General features: G+C 44.2%; 1 protein-coding gene across 7 annotated transcripts in view; it reads left to right on the plus strand.

Annotated features, from left to right (window-relative positions):
* Nucleotides 1-17,309, plus strand: part of actn4 (actinin, alpha 4) — a 55,400-nt gene that overhangs the window by 22,431 nt on the left and 15,660 nt on the right. For all 7 annotated transcript variants that reach the window (XM_026193694.1, XM_026193693.1, XM_026193689.1 and 4 more), the window contains exons 2-5: nt 12,065-12,179; nt 12,643-12,762; nt 15,096-15,182; nt 17,054-17,141. In XM_026193694.1, the coding sequence (XP_026049479.1) occupies nt 12,065-12,179; nt 12,643-12,762; nt 15,096-15,182; nt 17,054-17,141 (410 nt within the window). The remainder of the gene's footprint in view (nt 1-12,064; nt 12,180-12,642; nt 12,763-15,095; nt 15,183-17,053; nt 17,142-17,309) is intronic.

Below are 17,309 nucleotides of genomic sequence, written 5' to 3' on the forward strand. Positions count from 1 at the left end.
CATTAATAAAAAAAACCAAAATGTTACATTAAAAAAAAAATTGTTACTTTTCGCCTAGGTTGTAAGGTCTGCCTTGATCTTGTTTTCCATTCATGAGTTTCTGTTAACGTATTTGTGAAGGAGTGTTTGCATTCGTTTGCTTGCTGGAGAGGTCCTTCACTTTGATAATTACAGGAACGTAAAGAAACCGCAGCCCCAGCTCCACCTTGTGATCATCTCGGCCACTGACTCTCTGTTTGGACTGAACTGTTTATGTGATCATGTTTAATAGCCCACTTTTATGTCCTCCATTTAAATCTGAGCGATGCTGTGTTGCCAAACAGCTACTTGCACAACCGAGATTTCTTAAGGATGCATTACAAGAGCTTTTCTCACTGTCAAGTGATTTGTGTGTACAGGAACAAGCTGACATGAACCAGAATGATGGTGAAAGGAGGAAGGAGACGGGGAGAGAGTGAAGATTTGTTAGAAAGGGAGTTTGAGGGAGGAAGAACATAGCAGGCATTCCTGACATCTGTCGTGTGCAGCAGAGCTGACAGTCGCCTTTGATTCAGCGTGCCTCTCTCAGCCCGCTCCTTACCTTTACCCGTCATCCTGTCACCACTCTGCAGTCTCAGGCATGAAAAAAAGCAAATTTGCAGAGATGCTTGTGGTTTGTTTTGCCAGCTGAAGAGGGTGGAGTCGCTGGAGCGAGTGCTGCAAAGTTGAGACAACAAAAATGTATTTTTTTCCTCCTCCCTCTCCTATCTGGATAATTTTATCTCCTGCTGCAAACGGGGGGAAAAAGTCAGACACATCTGGAAAGCAATAACGCACAACATTTGGTGCAAATAAATCTGTTCGTTTTCTTTGTGTGCTCAGTTGCTATAAAACACTCGTGCTTTGTGTGCTTGGTTCATCCAGTTTGGTTGGTCTCCTGTTCTGGAGAGCAGATCAAAGCCCACTCTGGGAGCCTTTTGTCTCTCATCGCCGCTCGTCCCTTCATTTAAACCCAGGAAGAGCCTCATTAGATGTCGCCCCGCGCGGCCGCCTCCTGCTATGAGCTGTCACCAAAGAATTAAAGTCTGTGACACAAACTGGTTTATTTGAACAAACAGAACATGATTCTCTGCTCGCTCGTCTTCAGCTCGTCTCCGTTGACACTCCTTGTGGGATGAACTTGGAAAAATCTTGCTTACGTGGTGGAACTTAATAATGTGTAACTTTCTGGACCGGATGGAAGTTGGATATTAATCGAATGGTTTTCCATTTTTCCGTTAATCATTGATGCCTATTGTTAACAAACTGGGTGGTGTTTACCCTCGACTACTCCACCAGCTTATTGCTTCACTGCAAGTTACTCAGCCGTTTCCGTCTAAGTACCAGTAGTTGTTTTATCGTAGCCTTTTAAGCGCCACAGTGATGGCACAGACTTTGGATTGTTATTAGTTTTAAATTTAGAAGACAAGAAGAAAAGTTCTCTAAAAAACGAATTGCTGTCTTTTTAAGAAGCCGTTTATATTTAATTTTTTTTGCTTTAAACTTCTGCTATTGTGCGTTTACACTGTCAGTACGATCACTAATGTGACAGCCTGCTAACCGTTGAGGGTTTGGTGCTTCTTGTGGGTTTCATGTTGACAGCAGAGTTTGAACCAGAAGACTGGTTAAACCCAACGCTGTGACGGGTTCACATTGAATGTTCGCTCCACCCGCTGTAACAGTATTGCGATAATTGTGTGGCCCAGGTGAAGCAGCTACAGGTTGGTGTGGACTTTAGCTTAACTTTCCTATGATGTAAAAACTGATGTGGAGTCAAAGGGATGCGTTTCCTCTGATGCTTATGGGCCTAATGGACTTCAGTAGATCTACTTGTTACTTACACAGCTGATGTTGATGAATGCTAACGGAGTGTGTTTTTAATATCTGGATTTGTGGTCCTAAATGTTACGTCAGGTTAATAAACTGGCACTCGGCCATCAAGTCTTTGGCAGTATCCGATTTCGACCAATGTGCCAGAGTGTAACGGTCCTAAAGTAGGACCTGAAATAGTCCCCAAAAACCAGGTTCCAGAGTAGTTTGTAGTTCCTGCAGTGTGGGCGGAACAAAATGAAGGAGTTGCTCAAAGAATCGCAGGAGGTTTGGAAAAAGTCTCCATGGCTCAAAAGCATTTTAAGACCCCAAACTTTTATATGGCGACCTAATGCGTCAGCCAAAGCCCTGAAACGTAAATGCCAACCACATCAGCCCCATATTCTCTTTGCAGGCCGCTGCTGTGTCACCATGTCTTTGTGCAACGATGGCCTGTGTGATTCGTTGCCCAAGTCACCAGCAGTCTTTATTGACACACAGCTGGACAGTATTGCCTCATATAATGTGTAAATATGCAGACGCAGTGGGCAAGAGACCATTAAAATGGGAGTGTGGTATTATGCCATGTGTGTGCCGAGTGATACGATGGTTCAAGTTGGAATGACTGCAAATAAAAATTCTGGATTGATCAACTTCTCCTTTTTTTTCCCTTCTGTCAGCGAGAAATAAAACCAACATCTTTCACAACATGGAGTCAGAGACCAGCTGGAAAATCCTGAGCTACAGTTATTTACTGCATGAATATTTTAATGTTGTTCCTGTTGTGTATAAAAATGCGGCCCTGTTATCGTAAGGGGACCCAACTGATCCTAAAATAGGTCGGGGAGGCTGTGTGTGAGTGCAACCTGACCCGTGGAAGGACTCTGAGTAACAAAGACAGGAAGAGACGTAATAAATGAATAAATAGCCACATCGTTTGACACTTTGCCCCCTTCCCTCCCTTTTCTTCCTTATTTCCTGTCTCCTTTCCTTTCTCTTTACCTTGAAAGTTTCCTCTCATAAAACAGCAGCAGAACACTGAAAGCCTCCACGCAGCTGCTGGAAAACTTCCTGCTGCAGATAAATGAACATGTCGTCATTTATCTTGGAATTTAAACTGGAATTGTAGTTTGGATCAGAGTGACGTTAAGTCCCTTTACTGTAAAAGAAACTGTTGCATAACAGAATGTCAGATGATGCATACTCAGAAGCTTGACTGCACCCTGCTATACGTTATGCTGTATGCAACTTGTGTAGTTTGAGTTTGCATTGCAGCCAAGCACAAGCTGTGTTACTCATCATTGTTTACATAGCTGCAAAGAAGTGACATTTACATGTGGTTTGCTTTTGTTGGGGGGTAAAATGTTATTTGCAGGGAGACGAGCAGCATCTTACTCTTTTCACTCACACTTTTGATGGAGCATGCATGACTCAATCTGTGGATCTCAGGACTCTGCTTAGCATTTCAGTCGCCCAGATGTTGGTTCTTTGGACCACTGACTGCATTTGGGCCAGAAAGTTATCTTATTAGCTAGACGTGAAACACCTGCAAATTAATGCCGATTTGGCTGATAAATACTAATAAAATAATAGAATTTCGTTCCAAAAAACTGTAGCACAGCTGTTACAGCAGGTCATATTATTGTCAAATGACTCCAGAAATGTTCCAAATTGCACCAACTGCACAAGCACAAGAGGAGACGACCTGCTCCTGTGACTTGAATTAGTGAAAGCGAGCTGAGCCAGACGGCTAACATTAGCCAGTCACACACAAAGACCCTGCAGAGTCGTTATGAAGGGAGTTGTGTGGCACCTTTGCAGAAACAAATTCAGCTTTTGAAAATCCTTTCCAAAAAGGATCCAATAATAATTCCTCATTGTTACTTTTTCTTATTATTGGGTTTTCTTCCATGAGATTAACCCGCATCCAGACTTCCAGCCAATCAGACTAAGTGGTCATTAATAATGCAGCGTGTTTTTTAAGTGGACAGATTCCTGCACAGCTTGCTGGAGGACTGAGGGGAATCTGGCCTGTAAATCGAAGACGTCGTCTGGTGTAAAACAAAATTCGTTTGAAGTAGATTGTTTGTTGGCGTGCGTGGCACATCTGATTGTTTCAGGGAAACATGCTCGTTCCATGTAAGAGATTAAAACTGTAAGTGTGCATTTCCCTGTGGAGGGAGAGTCTCCTCAGTCTGCTCCGGTTGGTTAATGACGATGATCTCAGCCTCTGTCCTGCGGCGGCAGAGATCTCAGGTCCACGAAGGCCCAGGCGGGACTTTTGTGCTTCCTGAAGAGGAGGGGGAAACTTCAAATAAAACGTTTTATTCATTTATTTGCTTTTCTTGCATCCTTTAATTTTCTATTCATTTGTTTCTCATAAATATCTGTTGATCGTCCTCTTCAGCTTTCATCCCACCAGATTGCTTTTTTTTTTAAACCTCTTATCCCACATTCACCCATCTGTGACCCTCATTTAGCTTCTCACTGTAATGGTAAAGTTACTTTACTTTTTAATTAAGGGTGTTTTTTTTATTTATTTTTTGTGTGCTTTTTTTAAATCTGGGGATGGATGGATAAAGTGGCACCATCTGAAGCTCTGAGTTGGTTTTGTTTCAGCCTCTTGTGGGCAAAATCAGATAAAAGATTGTCTGTCTTCTGTTTTTTAGCAACATTTTTCCATCTTTTCCCACATTTTTATTGCCTCTTTATTCCTCCTCCCGTTCTTGATCTTTGCCTGCACCCCCCTCCTCTCCATTTCCTCTGCCCTCCCCTCCTAACCTCCTCTCCTTAATCCTCCCTTTCCTTTGTTTCTGTTAGCTGCTATATTAAGGCCCCTCCAGAGAGTCTGTGTGTCTGACTGAACGCAAGCGATGGTGCTTGTTGAAAACAGTTGGCGTTGAGCTGTTGACTCACATAATGGCATATCTGAGGGGGCATTAGGCCGGCCAAGAAGCGCACGGCAATTACATGTTTGTCGTCTCCCTCTGGGAGGTGTGTGTGCGCCGTGGTGAAAGATTGTCCTTACATTACTGACTACCTGTCAGCACACGAGGGAGGCTGCCTCAGTCTGTGTGTGTTTGTGTGTGTGCACACATGTTAATGATCACCTGTCCAGACTTGAGAGGATAATGAGACCGGAGGAACCTCTGCAGCAGGGCTCCGCTCCGTCGTCCTTCTGTTCTTGCTCTGCTTCGCTGTCACGATTAGCAGAAGTCCGATGACCGCGTGTATTTACGAGCATCTCGGCCGGCTTTCCTTCTGCCTGTAGAAGCGTTACACCTGGCTTTGGCACTGCATCCCACTTGATCTTTATCGTTTGTTGTTTCACAGTCGGAGATGCTGCCAGTTGTCTGAATGTTTCTATCAGCCTCAGGAAAGTGTTGATCTGCAAACAGCTGTTCACTCGTTTAGCTTCAGGCTGGTTCCTCCTTCTCACTTGTCTTAGTCCTCAAACTAGGAACACTCCCAGGTTCCTCCGACCGTGGCTCCTGTGGGACGGCAGTTTCCCACTCTGACTGTAGCACGGCTGTCCTGATGTTCTTAAATGAAGGCTTTGTTGTTTTTGGTCCGTATGTGTTGACAGAATAAACATGTACATTCAGATTGTTTACTCATTGAGTTCACACACAAAGCAAACTGTCACACGGACAAAGTGGAGGAAGTGTGTGCAGCAGTAGCAGCACTGCTGTGTCACACGCCACAGCCCTTTTTTAATTGGTGTGCATCTAAGAATAGGAGGCCTTGTGTCAGGCCAGGCCAGACTAGTTACTGAGCTTTATTCACAGGGCCAGGCCAGCATGGTTTTGGCCCAGCAGAGTCTGGTACAGCCGGTCCAGACTTCTATGGGGCCGTCCAAGTTCCTTGAGGTCGTACCTCCTGCCAGCAGGTCCACGTATAACCCCTTTAAAGTGGACCTATTCTGCTCGTTTCTCTTTATTTTTATTCTTGGACTCTGCTGGAGTACTTTGCATGATTCGCAGTTAAAAAATAAGCGCCGTTTGTCTCACACTGGGCCTTTGTGCAGCCCCTCGGTTCAGCCGCCGCCTGAGATGAGCTGAACGGTTTGGAAGAAAAACATCTAGAGCAGCCTGAAGCCGGCGCTTGTGGCTCAGGAGGATACTCGTACATACCCCCACCCCCGTTACTTAAATCTTTGCTCCATATTTCAGATCTGCAGTTGCTGCAGTTTATACATGACTCAGAAAATAAGGAAGAGCATCTTTACCTTAACTATCATTGCAAACCGGATGCAACAGCATGCAATATTTTAGCAATTCTCACGCTGACACAGCTGATCGCTGTACTGCTGAGTCACTTTCTCATCTCTCCAAGTCGTGCTGGCTTTTTTTCATTTCCTCTTTTCAGGGTTTTAATGAACAGAGCTGTTGATGCAAAAATGAGCAATGAGCAGTTACATTTAGTTACCATTTTGGCCTCCATCCATACTAAAACGAGAATTATTCTAATAATAAAAATAATAATTATTATTATTTATTTGACTTTTAGGTTGCAAACGCAGGCTTAGAAGTCCAAACCCTCCCCGGGCTTTAGCAGGTTTTAAATTCAGCCCCTTTTTAATTTAAAAAGTTGATTTGTATTGTATTAAATCAGTGAGTTAAATAATAGTGATTTTTGATTTTGGGCATAGATTTGTGCAGGAGAAACGGTGCAGCAGGTGAACGCCGCTGCTACAAAAGGTGTAAAACTATCTGTGAAGTCACGGAAAGCAAAGAACCATCTGTTGATGTTTGAGCCTCACACTTCAACGCATGCTTGGCTCTAGACGTAACAGTCGTGTTATCGGATGGTTAACTGCACATCAGCTCAGCGTTTCTGCCACCAAACAGCTCTGTTTCCTCCTCTGAGCTCACCTCACTGCATGTCCGAGCCTGCCCGGCTGGAAGCCTGTTTTACTCGCTGACTGCTGCCGGTACAGGAGGAGGGTGTGAGAAAATCTAACTGACATGGAGTGTGTGTGGTTTCACCACCTCTGCATAGGCTCTCCGTGTATATTTATAAACTGTGTGTGTGTTTCGAGAGGAGGGGTCTTAATCATGAGAGTGTGAGATGTGAAATACATGAATCATGAGACCCCAGCAGGTACGAGACTGATGGAGAGTGTGTGTGTGTGTGTGGTTGCTTTAATAGTGAGCTCATCAGTTTTGGGAAGAGAAAGGGTGTGTGATATAGAGAACACACACACACACACACACACACACACACACACACACACACACACAGACACACACACTGCTGTGTGTGTGGTATGTAGTCAGAAAGTTGCACGTTCATTAGAAGAAGGGTGTGGAGATAATTGCTGTGTGTGTGTGTGCGCACGCTTGAAGTTGAGTTGAAGTCGGCAGCAAAACTGGAATTTTTGTGTGTGTAGGTGATGCAGATGGATATTGAATTCTGGTCTCTTAAAAACATTCCTGTCCAAGGAGTGGTGCATGTAAACGAGGGTGATGGACAGCATCGCTGTGCACAGCTTGCATGCTTTCACTTGTCTCACATGCATGAATTTCTGCTTTGTCCTCTGACCCTGTAGCCTCGCACATGAGAGACTGTTGAGGGTTACACTGATGACTCGGCTGCACGCACACACACACCAAAATCAGACACTGGAGTTGTTGGCTCAGGAAAAATAGAGTGGCGACTCAGTGGGGTCGATGAATCCCTACAGCTGATGACAGTATTTGTCTGCAATGTCCCATCAGTTTTAATTAAATGAATAAAGAAGTTACCGTTCATTAAAGATGGTGTGGTAGAAGGATAAACGACTGATGGTAACACTCACTAACGGATATTTTTGTTTCTGGGCTAAAATGCGGAATAAATGGGACGAAGAAAAATCTATATTGTTACATAGTTTCATAGTTCTGTTACTCTGGTAACATGTAAAGGTGAGAGTGGCAGTAAGCCAACACATACTGCTAAAGTTATGTAATAGATGGTAGAGGATAAGAGCCCTCATGCCTTTAAAAGTAAACCGTCTTACCACGGAGATCCAGCATTACTCATCTCAGACCTGCATGGCGGTCAGCTGGTTATCCGTGTCCTCGGCTCAGGTCAGAAATCCTCTGGTCTGATCTGCTGTGTGTGGCAACACAGACAGGTTTAACAGGCTTCGCTGGCACTCTGTTACCTTTAAATTTAGCCAGTCCTTCAAGTACACTACACCCAGCTCCGCTGGCATGAAAGACGCCCAACTGTGGGGATAAAAGACGCAAATGTGCAAGCCGCTTTTGACATTTTGCATTTTAAACGCTCATTTAAATGTCATCCAAGAGTTAGACGATACATGTCTGGTTAGGTTCAGTGGACTTTCATCAGCCTGCTGGTGAATGGACGGCAAAGCTCTTGTAGCTGCTTTTTCTTGCATAGTGTCCTCTCAGCGTGGTTCACATCAGCCTGTAAGATCCTCTCAGCAGCTCCACTCCTTGCTGTCAGTGAATGGCCTCGCTCAGCCAGAGGCAGGCTTTGTGTGTCCACTATAAAAAAACAAAACAAGACCTGAACTATGACAGACACGCAACAGCCTGATGGACCAGCCTGGAGGGCTGTTTTAAATTCAGATAAAGCAGGCTGAAGAGTCCTTCAATGCTTTGTTGAGGTCTGACCTTTGACCCTGGAGGAAGGCCACGAATGCTACTTTGCCAGTAGAGTGATTGCTGTCACAAGAATGATGACATCAGCAAAATAGACTTTACTGTCAATGGAGCTCTTTTATTTTTTTTAGTGTGCATATAGAGAAGACCATCACTGCCTTTCAGTTTGCTTCAACACAGACGCCATTTTTCTCCACCTGCCCAGGTGCATCTCACACATGCTAACCAATGAAAAACGAGAATCAAACGTCCCGGGTTACCGTTTCTCAACTCACTAGAGATGGAAGTCATTTGTAACAGGAAACCAAAGCCGATTAAAACAAATGAAACATCAGCGTGCCCAGATGTGTTTGAGAAACTCATTAGACAGTCATGAACTTTAGAAACGTCTGAACTGTTTGTACAGCTCTTATTTTTTATTATTTTCAACATCTTTCAGAAAACTGTTTCAGGTTTTGAACTCAGTTTAGGCTCAGATTCGGGTTTCGTTAAGGCACTGAGAATAGAGAACACATTCACGTAAAACGTCATCACAGAATCAGCCATTCAGACGTGTGTGTGTGTGTGTGTGTGTGTGTGTGTGTGGTGTTTTTAATTAGTTCTTATTTTAAATTTAGAACTGAGAAAGATCATATAGTGTCTTTTATGGGCTTCCTGGTTTCTTTTTAGTACAAGCTCAGTTCGGTATTGCATTCTTGTTCCTTTTCACTGCTGTTATAGGTGCTGTTTGTCCGCAGTGAGAACATAGAGCAGTTATTTCAGTACAAACGCGTCTCAGACCATCACACGACACATGCACAGCAGCTCGATTTCTGTTATTTCTAAAGTCTTTTAGTTTTGGTTTAAAAGTGTATTTTTTTTCTCTACACTTGGATTTGGTTTAGTTTCAGTCAACTATACAGTAACTTTACAGAGTGGAGCAGAGAGAACAGCTCGTAGCCTGAATGTGGCCTCTAACACGGCACTGCACTTACTCGGGTGCCCAGAAGTACATTTGTTAAGTTTAAGGTGGACTGAATAATACGTTTGTAGAAATGGTTGAAAATGGAGACTCTCCATTTTTTTTCTTTTACTTTGCAAAGCACAGGTGTGCGCTTGTAGATGTTGTGTGCACCACTTGGACTCTGTAAGGAATGCCAGACATCAGCCCTGTATGAATGATGGGAAATGGGCTTTGCAAGGCGCATTGTGTAAAGTATTTTCAAACTGTGAAACGTTGAGTGAGCGCGAGGTGAAATACGCTCTCAAAAGCTGGACTGTGTTGCAGAGAAAGATTAGAAAATGAGTAAACTGTTGATATGTTTGGATGACGACAGTTTGCCGGCTTCGTGGCTCCGGTGCGGCGTCTTGGTGACAGCTGACAGCCGCGTCCAGTGATGAATGCATCTTCGCTCTGATTGTCTGCACTGTGTTAAACCGAGCTGTAACTTCCTGTCGTTGCAGTGCCACTTCCTCCTGCATTGTGTGTTAGCGAGGGCATTGTCTTTTGTCACTCTTCCCCCTCCTGCCCACCAACCTTGTTTGTATGTCCGTTTGTTTATGTGAAATGTATCTCCTCCTCCTCCTCCTTCCTCTCTGTCCTCGGCCTCATTCTGTGTAATTGTGTGTGTCGGGTGGAGGGGGTTGGTATCGGGCGGTCTGGGGGAGGGTCAGGGAGAGGCAGTGGGAGCGGGCTGAGGGAGTGTACGGGGGGCTGAAGGGTGCCATTATCCAAGAGGCTCAATGGGTGCTTTGTGCCAGTATCCACAGTGGGATAGCGGGTAAAGGGGCAGGGCGGCGAGCAGCACCCTGTCATAATGTTTATGAACACACAGCTCAGGAGACGTGGAGTAAAGGAAGTGTGGGTGGGTGAAGTGGGCTGATAGACTTTAAATACAAACTGTTAACTCTGGTGGAGGCTCATTAAATATGACCATAGATTGAAAATTGATATCACCATTTGTTGACGTAATCCTTGTGAGCTGATGTTTAAACCCTCTTTGTACGAGGGGCAGCCAATCAGAAGAAAGCTGGCTCGTCAGAGGGGAGGAGCTTAACAGCTCATTTCAGGAAGAGTGCAAGATGGTCTGAGACAAATCAGAATGAGTTTGTGCTGTGAATCATGCAAAGCTACTGTAGACAGACACAAGGCTGAAAACAGACATACTGGAAATGAGCACAAGTCCCTTTTTAAAGCTGGGAAGTTATCAAAGTTGTCTGTTGTGTGTCTGTTGTGTGTCCCGTCTGAGTCTCAGTTTACATTCTGGATTTTGTGCTGCCTTCCAAGTGTGCTGATGCACATACTTGGATTAGACTGCTTCATGCTTAGATGTTTAGGTTATTTAGTTTTTAAACAAACATGTGCACCAGTTATTTCTCTGAGCTTTGGGACATTTTCAGCATATTACAAAAATAAACTTCCCAATATTTCTCATTTAACGAGCACTTGCCATTTTAATGATCTTGCACATAGATACAAACACTGCTAGACTGATGGGTGCTCACACTAAACATGGCCTGTCTTGGCTCTTGCTTGGTAAAGGGGGATAACATGTAGGTCATGTGGGCACACAACTCTGACTGTGAGCATAGAAGCTCCACCCACTTTAAAAAAACCTGCTGTTTGCATGTGTCAGCCAATCAGAAGAAGGTATGAGTCAGTATGAGTTAAGTGAGGCCTGTTCTGGAGATGGGTTGACTTTAAGCTGGATTCAGTTATTTTTATTGTTAAACTTTATTCAACACTAACATACAGGTTGTTGCTGTGCTTCCTTTTGTTTTACCTTATGTCTTTATTGTCAAACCCTTCCTGCTGGAAGGTCTTCCCTGTCACCGTCACTTCTCCTACTGGACAGTTCCTCGTAAAGCTACACCTACATTTCATCTCCAGAGCTTTCGTGTTGCTTAAAACTGCCTCTTTTATCTCCCAAGTACATAAATTACAGTTTTTCTGTTTTGAACAATGACAAAAAATACTGACCTCAATCTCTGCTTGCACCATTGCTGAAAGTGTGCATGCTCGACCTCCATGTATTTTAGTCTCTTGGCATTTTTACGCACTTTCCCCAACTTGCATAATGAGTCATGTAACAGATGAATGCGTCCAAGTGTGTTAGACAGTCTGATGTTGTGCTGCAATTGAGATGTTTGGAGAGTGATGTGACAAAATTTTGTTTAAAAAAAGTGCTGCAGGATCTGCAGTCGCGTGCCTACCTCTAATGTGTTTTTAAAGAATGACGGCTAACCAGAAAAACCAATACACAGTTTCCAAGCAGCGGTGGATGTACATGATTTGCTGATTTACTCAGATGTCCGTCTGATTACAAGTAAAAATAATAAAGTAGATCGTTGTCTTTTTAGCTTAAACGACTTTGTAGGGTAACTATGCATGAAGTGTTTTGCTACTGAAATGCCAACTCCATATCTTCGTGTGTGACATGTAGTTAAACTTTCACGTCGTGTTTCTCCCTGCACTTCCTGTCTTATCAAAGTGTCTCCCTGACCTCCCTTCCTGCCCATTGAATTTCATTTTCTTTCATTCACTATTCAAAGTGGTTTATTATTATAAAAGCTACACAAATATTTTGACCCGGGCTGCAAATAACCCCAATTGTCTTTTTTTTTCTCCCTCCTTTGCTCTCGCGCAGACGTTCACGGCGTGGTGCAACTCCCACCTGCGGAAGGCCGGCACGCAGATCGAAAACATCGAGGAGGACTTCAGGGATGGGCTCAAACTCATGCTGCTGCTCGAGGTCATCTCCGGTGAGTCACCGTCCGACCTCAGAGAGCCGGAGTCGTCAGAAAATTAGGGCGGGTGTACAAGTTTTTAATTAAACGTCTGCAATAATGAAGTGTTTCTGGAGTGAGTCACACAGAAGCCGCAGAAAAACTTGTGGGTCTCAATGAGAGGGAAAAATATTTTCAGATGTTGACGATGCACAGCATCTCCGGGGTGTCGTCGCCCAGTTTCCGACATCAGTATTAATCGCAGGCATTTAAAGACACAGCAGTGGGTTTGGGTTTGTAGCAGTGGAGCTGTTTGTGTTAGCGCTGCTGTCATTCACTAATGACGTTTGGGCTCAGATGTGGCTTCCTTTTCAAACTCACTCCAGTTTCAAGTGAAGCCGGCGTCGCTGCTGTAACTTAAACCTCCCTGAATGTTGCCCGTGGAAACATGCTCAACCTCAGCTAAGTGGCTCTTTTCTCTGTTCCTGTGTGTTTGCAGGCGAACGGTTACCCAAACCTGAAAGAGGCAAGATGAGGGTCCACAAGATCAACAATGTAAACAAAGCCCTGGACTTCATCGCCAGCAAGGGAGTCAAGCTGGTGTCTATTGGAGCAGAGGGTGAGCCTTCATTCACGTCACTGCCGGCACGAGTGTGAAGTTAAAACTCTCACTAACTGCAGATCTAATCGGAGCGGTTCGCTTAAATGTTTGAAAGCGTGGCTGAAAGTGAACATTCGTGGTGATTTTATACTTAGTGGTGAGCTTCGGCTCATTAATGGTCCTTAAATGGGAGCCACTAATTGCAGCTGTAATGTGAGTGAAAGCGATTCAAAGCAGGAAGACGTTAAAACTAATAAGGCCTTTTAATGTAGACGCAGATTTTCCTTTTTTCCTTATTTTCTATCAAAGCTGTGCTCACTGTGCTGTGGTATGCAACAGTGTCAGGGAGCTCCGGACAAACAGGGCTCAGACTATGAGGTGTAGGTACGGTTTGTTGGTACTCGCGCTCCAAAATTTCCCTCAATCCAAAGAGTTGAGTTGTATTTATTTAAAGACACTGTATTTTCTAAGGAGGGCCAAAATGAATTAAATATGCCGTTAAATAATTTATTAAATGTTTTAAATGTAATGAACGAGCATTTAATTAATTATTTAATGGTGTATTTAAGTGTATTTAGTTAATTCATTTTGTCACTCCTGGCTCTCCATAATTTCCCTGATAAGACATTTAAGTCGTTCCGTAACAGGTGACGTGGTCAGCTGTGAACTTTCACATGCGATTGATTTGATGCGCAGTGACACTTTTACCAAGTCCTCGCAGAAGCAGGTCTTTCCACTCAGCAGCCATCTTGGTGACACCACCTGGCAGTTGTTTTGTCTGCTAAACTGGGGGAGGGGCTTGAAGGCTGGCTTCAGTGGTCATGTCTTTCCCCCCAAATGCTAATTCCACAAAGTGCTGAAAACATGCTTCAGTTCACAGCTGAAGTTGTGAGTGTCGGCACAATAACACTACAGGGTCACTTCACACACACTGCATTGTGTCAACTCCTTCTCATTTCCTACATGTCACCCTGATTCCTTTACACGCTTTTCTAATGAGACGTTTCATCGTTAAGCTTCTGCTGATAGAACCTCTGCTAAGAAACTCTGGTAAGATACATGTCTGTCAAACCGATCTTCATCCTGCTGACTGAGGGCGGCGTAGAGGTGTGTGTGTGTGTGTGTGTGTGTGTGTGTGTCGGCTGCAGGACGCTGACCTTTCTCCTACTATCAGAGCAACCATGACATTCCTGTAGCATGACGCTGCTGATACTGGTGACCACTGAACACAAAGTATGGCGCGCACACTGCGCGCTGTAAACACACTCCGGCCTTCTGTGAAAGCAGCAGCCCGTTAAAGGTCGTCGGCTGGAAACTGAGAGGAAAATGCAAACGTAGCAGATGGAAGAGGGAAAAACCCTCTGTCAGGATGCTCAGTGCACACTTTCCCTGGTCAGATTCTTCAAATTGAAAAGTTGTTTCCCAGGGTTTTAAACTTGAAGCATGTCATTTTCTAGCTAGCTGCTGCTACAAGATTAGCTGAAACTGAGTGCGCCTCGCGTCCCTGTTCACACCAGGATCGGACTGATCCTCCTCTGAACGGTTTCACCGCTGCTGTTTGTTTTGCACCTGAGCAGCCAAATGAATCACAACCAGCCAAGTGTGATTTACCTGAACCTGAAGTGCAGGTGTGAATACACCTTTATTGTAAGAAGGGAAAAGGCGGAGCCTCATCGCTTTAATTGTAATTTACTATTTAAATCTGCTGACAGCTGAAGGTGGATACGAAATTAACCACAAAGAATGTGAACCTACAATAAAAGCACAAATTCCAAGTTGAGTGTGTGTCTGTGAGAAAGCATGACAGGACTGATAAAACCTCTAAGAATGTCTGAGAACAAAGAGTGGAATCTGCTCATTAACGTAACCGTCATCGTTCACCGGCCAAACTCTGAAAACCGTATTGGAGAATGTTCCAGTTCCGATGCTGCCAGGATTTACATTTATTCACATTAACAATGAATTTATTTGTTAGATGAAGTTCTGATGTTAAATTATCCACACAATACTCACATAATCTGCCCTCCTCATCAATTTAATCCTCCCTGTTTAACCGACACGACACGTTAAACAGTCATTATGTGCCTTTGCCAGTAAAAAGTCATCTTTCCCCAGATTTCACTGATTTTTATGAAAGAAATCTTTGTTTGAGCATCACACTTTCCCTGGAATTAGCAGAGACTCAGCAGCCGTTACACATTAAGCGTAGTTGTGAGTGGGTGTGCTGGCATTATTAAATGGAACAGCAGATGTAGGATTGTAAAAACAGCAGTGATGGACAAGAACTACGGTTCTTGGGGTGTAACAGAGAAACACAGTGATTAAGTTGTGTGTGTGTCTGTGTGTCATAGAAATCGTGGATGGAAACGCCAAGATGACCCTGGGAATGATCTGGACCATCATCCTCCGCTTCGCCATCCAGGACATCTCTGTAGAAGGTGCAGCTTCCTGTTATTCATATCCATGAAAACTGTCGCACCTCGCTCTCTTCTTTCTTCGTTTTTTTTATCCATCACTTAAATAAAAACCAAAAAAATCAAACTCTCTAAAGTTCAGCTCCCAGCCAGGTTTTTCAGGCCAGCTGACTGACAAAGACCTGCAGCAGGCTTTTATAGACCACTTGGAAAAGTTGCACTTTCTTGTGGCTGCAGCCAGAAATGCAGATAACTGACAACTGAGGCTACAAGTTACCTACAAATAAGTAGAGCACCGACATCTTGGGCAGCCTGAGTGCAGTAAACCTGCAGCAGTTTATATTTACCAGATAATTTCATCGTTTTAATTCTCAGAAAGGCACCAACATCCAAAATCAGGTTCCAGAGCTCTAATTTAGGGACTTCATTGGCAAGGCTGAGGCCTAGCCTAAGGTAGTGGCTCCTTTGTTGGCATTCACCTGTGACTCAGAGCTTTATTACACTAGAAACACTTTAAGAACGAGCAGTTTAAAAATTCACCCGCTGTGCATCTGTTTTTAGGGGGAGATTGAGCTAAAGAGCACAGAAGTGTTTTTGTAGCAGGCTGTAAAAATGTTATTTTCATGGCTGGACTCGAGCATCATGGGAGTCTGTGGGGATCGACTCTCTTTCAGAGCCGACCTAAAGTTAGAGGAACTGCAGATTCTGGCACTTCTGCACTGGCTTCATTTTTAAGCCCTGAAGGTTGCTGCAGTTACAGATGTACGGGCTTGATATGCATGTAGGAAGTGGACACACACACACACACACACACACACACACACACACACACACACACACACACACACACACACACACACGATGAAATAAAGCCAAGATGAAACAGGTGTGCCTGAAACAAGACCGATCACGTTAAACTACATATTGCTAGCAGCACAGTTCTAACTCTGCCTGGTTATGTGCTGTTTACATGTTATCAGAGCAGGTTTAGAAGTAAATAGTTTAAATACTGATGAGTTAATTATTCGAGTTTAGTCCCACAGAGTCAACCCAACAGCCCAAATCTGTCCTGATGCACTTTCTGACAGTAAAACCAGCCGATGACTCATTTGTGCATTAACGTGTGCGTTAGCTTTGTGTTGATAAATGTGGAGGTGAGGTTCATTTCTCCTCTCTGAGCACAACTGACTCTGCAGGCTAATTAAAAGAGTCTGAGTTGAATTAGCTGCGGTGGGTGTGGGCTGCTAGAAGTCATTGGAGTAATTCTCCATATTAGCGGCGGATATTTTGTCAGTGTGTGTGGAGGAACCTAAAGCAAACACAAACATCCTCATATTTTCAATTCTGCTCATGAGCACCGTGGCCGTTTATATTTAGCACGCTGAAAACGGCCTCGGGTATTTCTTGGTCTGCTTGCACAAGGCTAATCGACTCAAACGGTCAAAGCAGCTGAATGAATGTGATGCAGATGTAACATATGTGTTAAATACTTGTGAATTTCACCCAAAACACTTTCTTTTTTTGGATTAAATATGTCATTTTTGCATCTCACTCTCCTACCTGTGTGATCCGAGTCTGTGTGCGTTCATGTGCATGTGTGCGCTGCGTGGTGACGTAGGCGCGTGCATGTGTGCCCCGGTCACAGCTCCTTTCAGCATGGCCGGAGGAGAGGTGTACTGGCAGTCGCATGACACACACAGATCGAACGCATATTTCTGTGTTGCAGATGTGCAGTAAAGAGCCAAAGACTCAGTACTGTCTCCTGCCTCTTACTTTCACGCCAGAACACAACGCAGAACAACAGGCGTAACGCATGAACGGGTTACACAGAGACATTTCCCCCCGTGTGCTCCGACTGATCACGTCTCTTGTCTCCTCCTCTCCTCTCTCTGCAGAGACCTCTGCCAAAGAGGGTCTACTCTTGTGGTGCCAGAGGAAGACGGCTCCCTACAAGAATGTCAATGTGCAGAACTTCCACATTAGGTAACGTACACACAGGGCTTTACGTTGGACTCGTTTTTAAAGGCTTCTATTGTCAGATGAAAGCAGTTCACACACAGTAATATTGTGTTGTAAAGACCAACAAAACCTTGAGAGAATCCAGTTGAGGAATCCTGCGGATACAGTGAAACTCTCCAGTGGCATTGATGA

Source organism: Astatotilapia calliptera, chromosome 14 (genome assembly GCF_900246225.1).
Source record: "Astatotilapia calliptera chromosome 14, fAstCal1.2, whole genome shotgun sequence".
In the NCBI taxonomy this organism is placed as follows: domain Eukaryota; kingdom Metazoa; phylum Chordata; class Actinopteri; order Cichliformes; family Cichlidae; genus Astatotilapia; species Astatotilapia calliptera.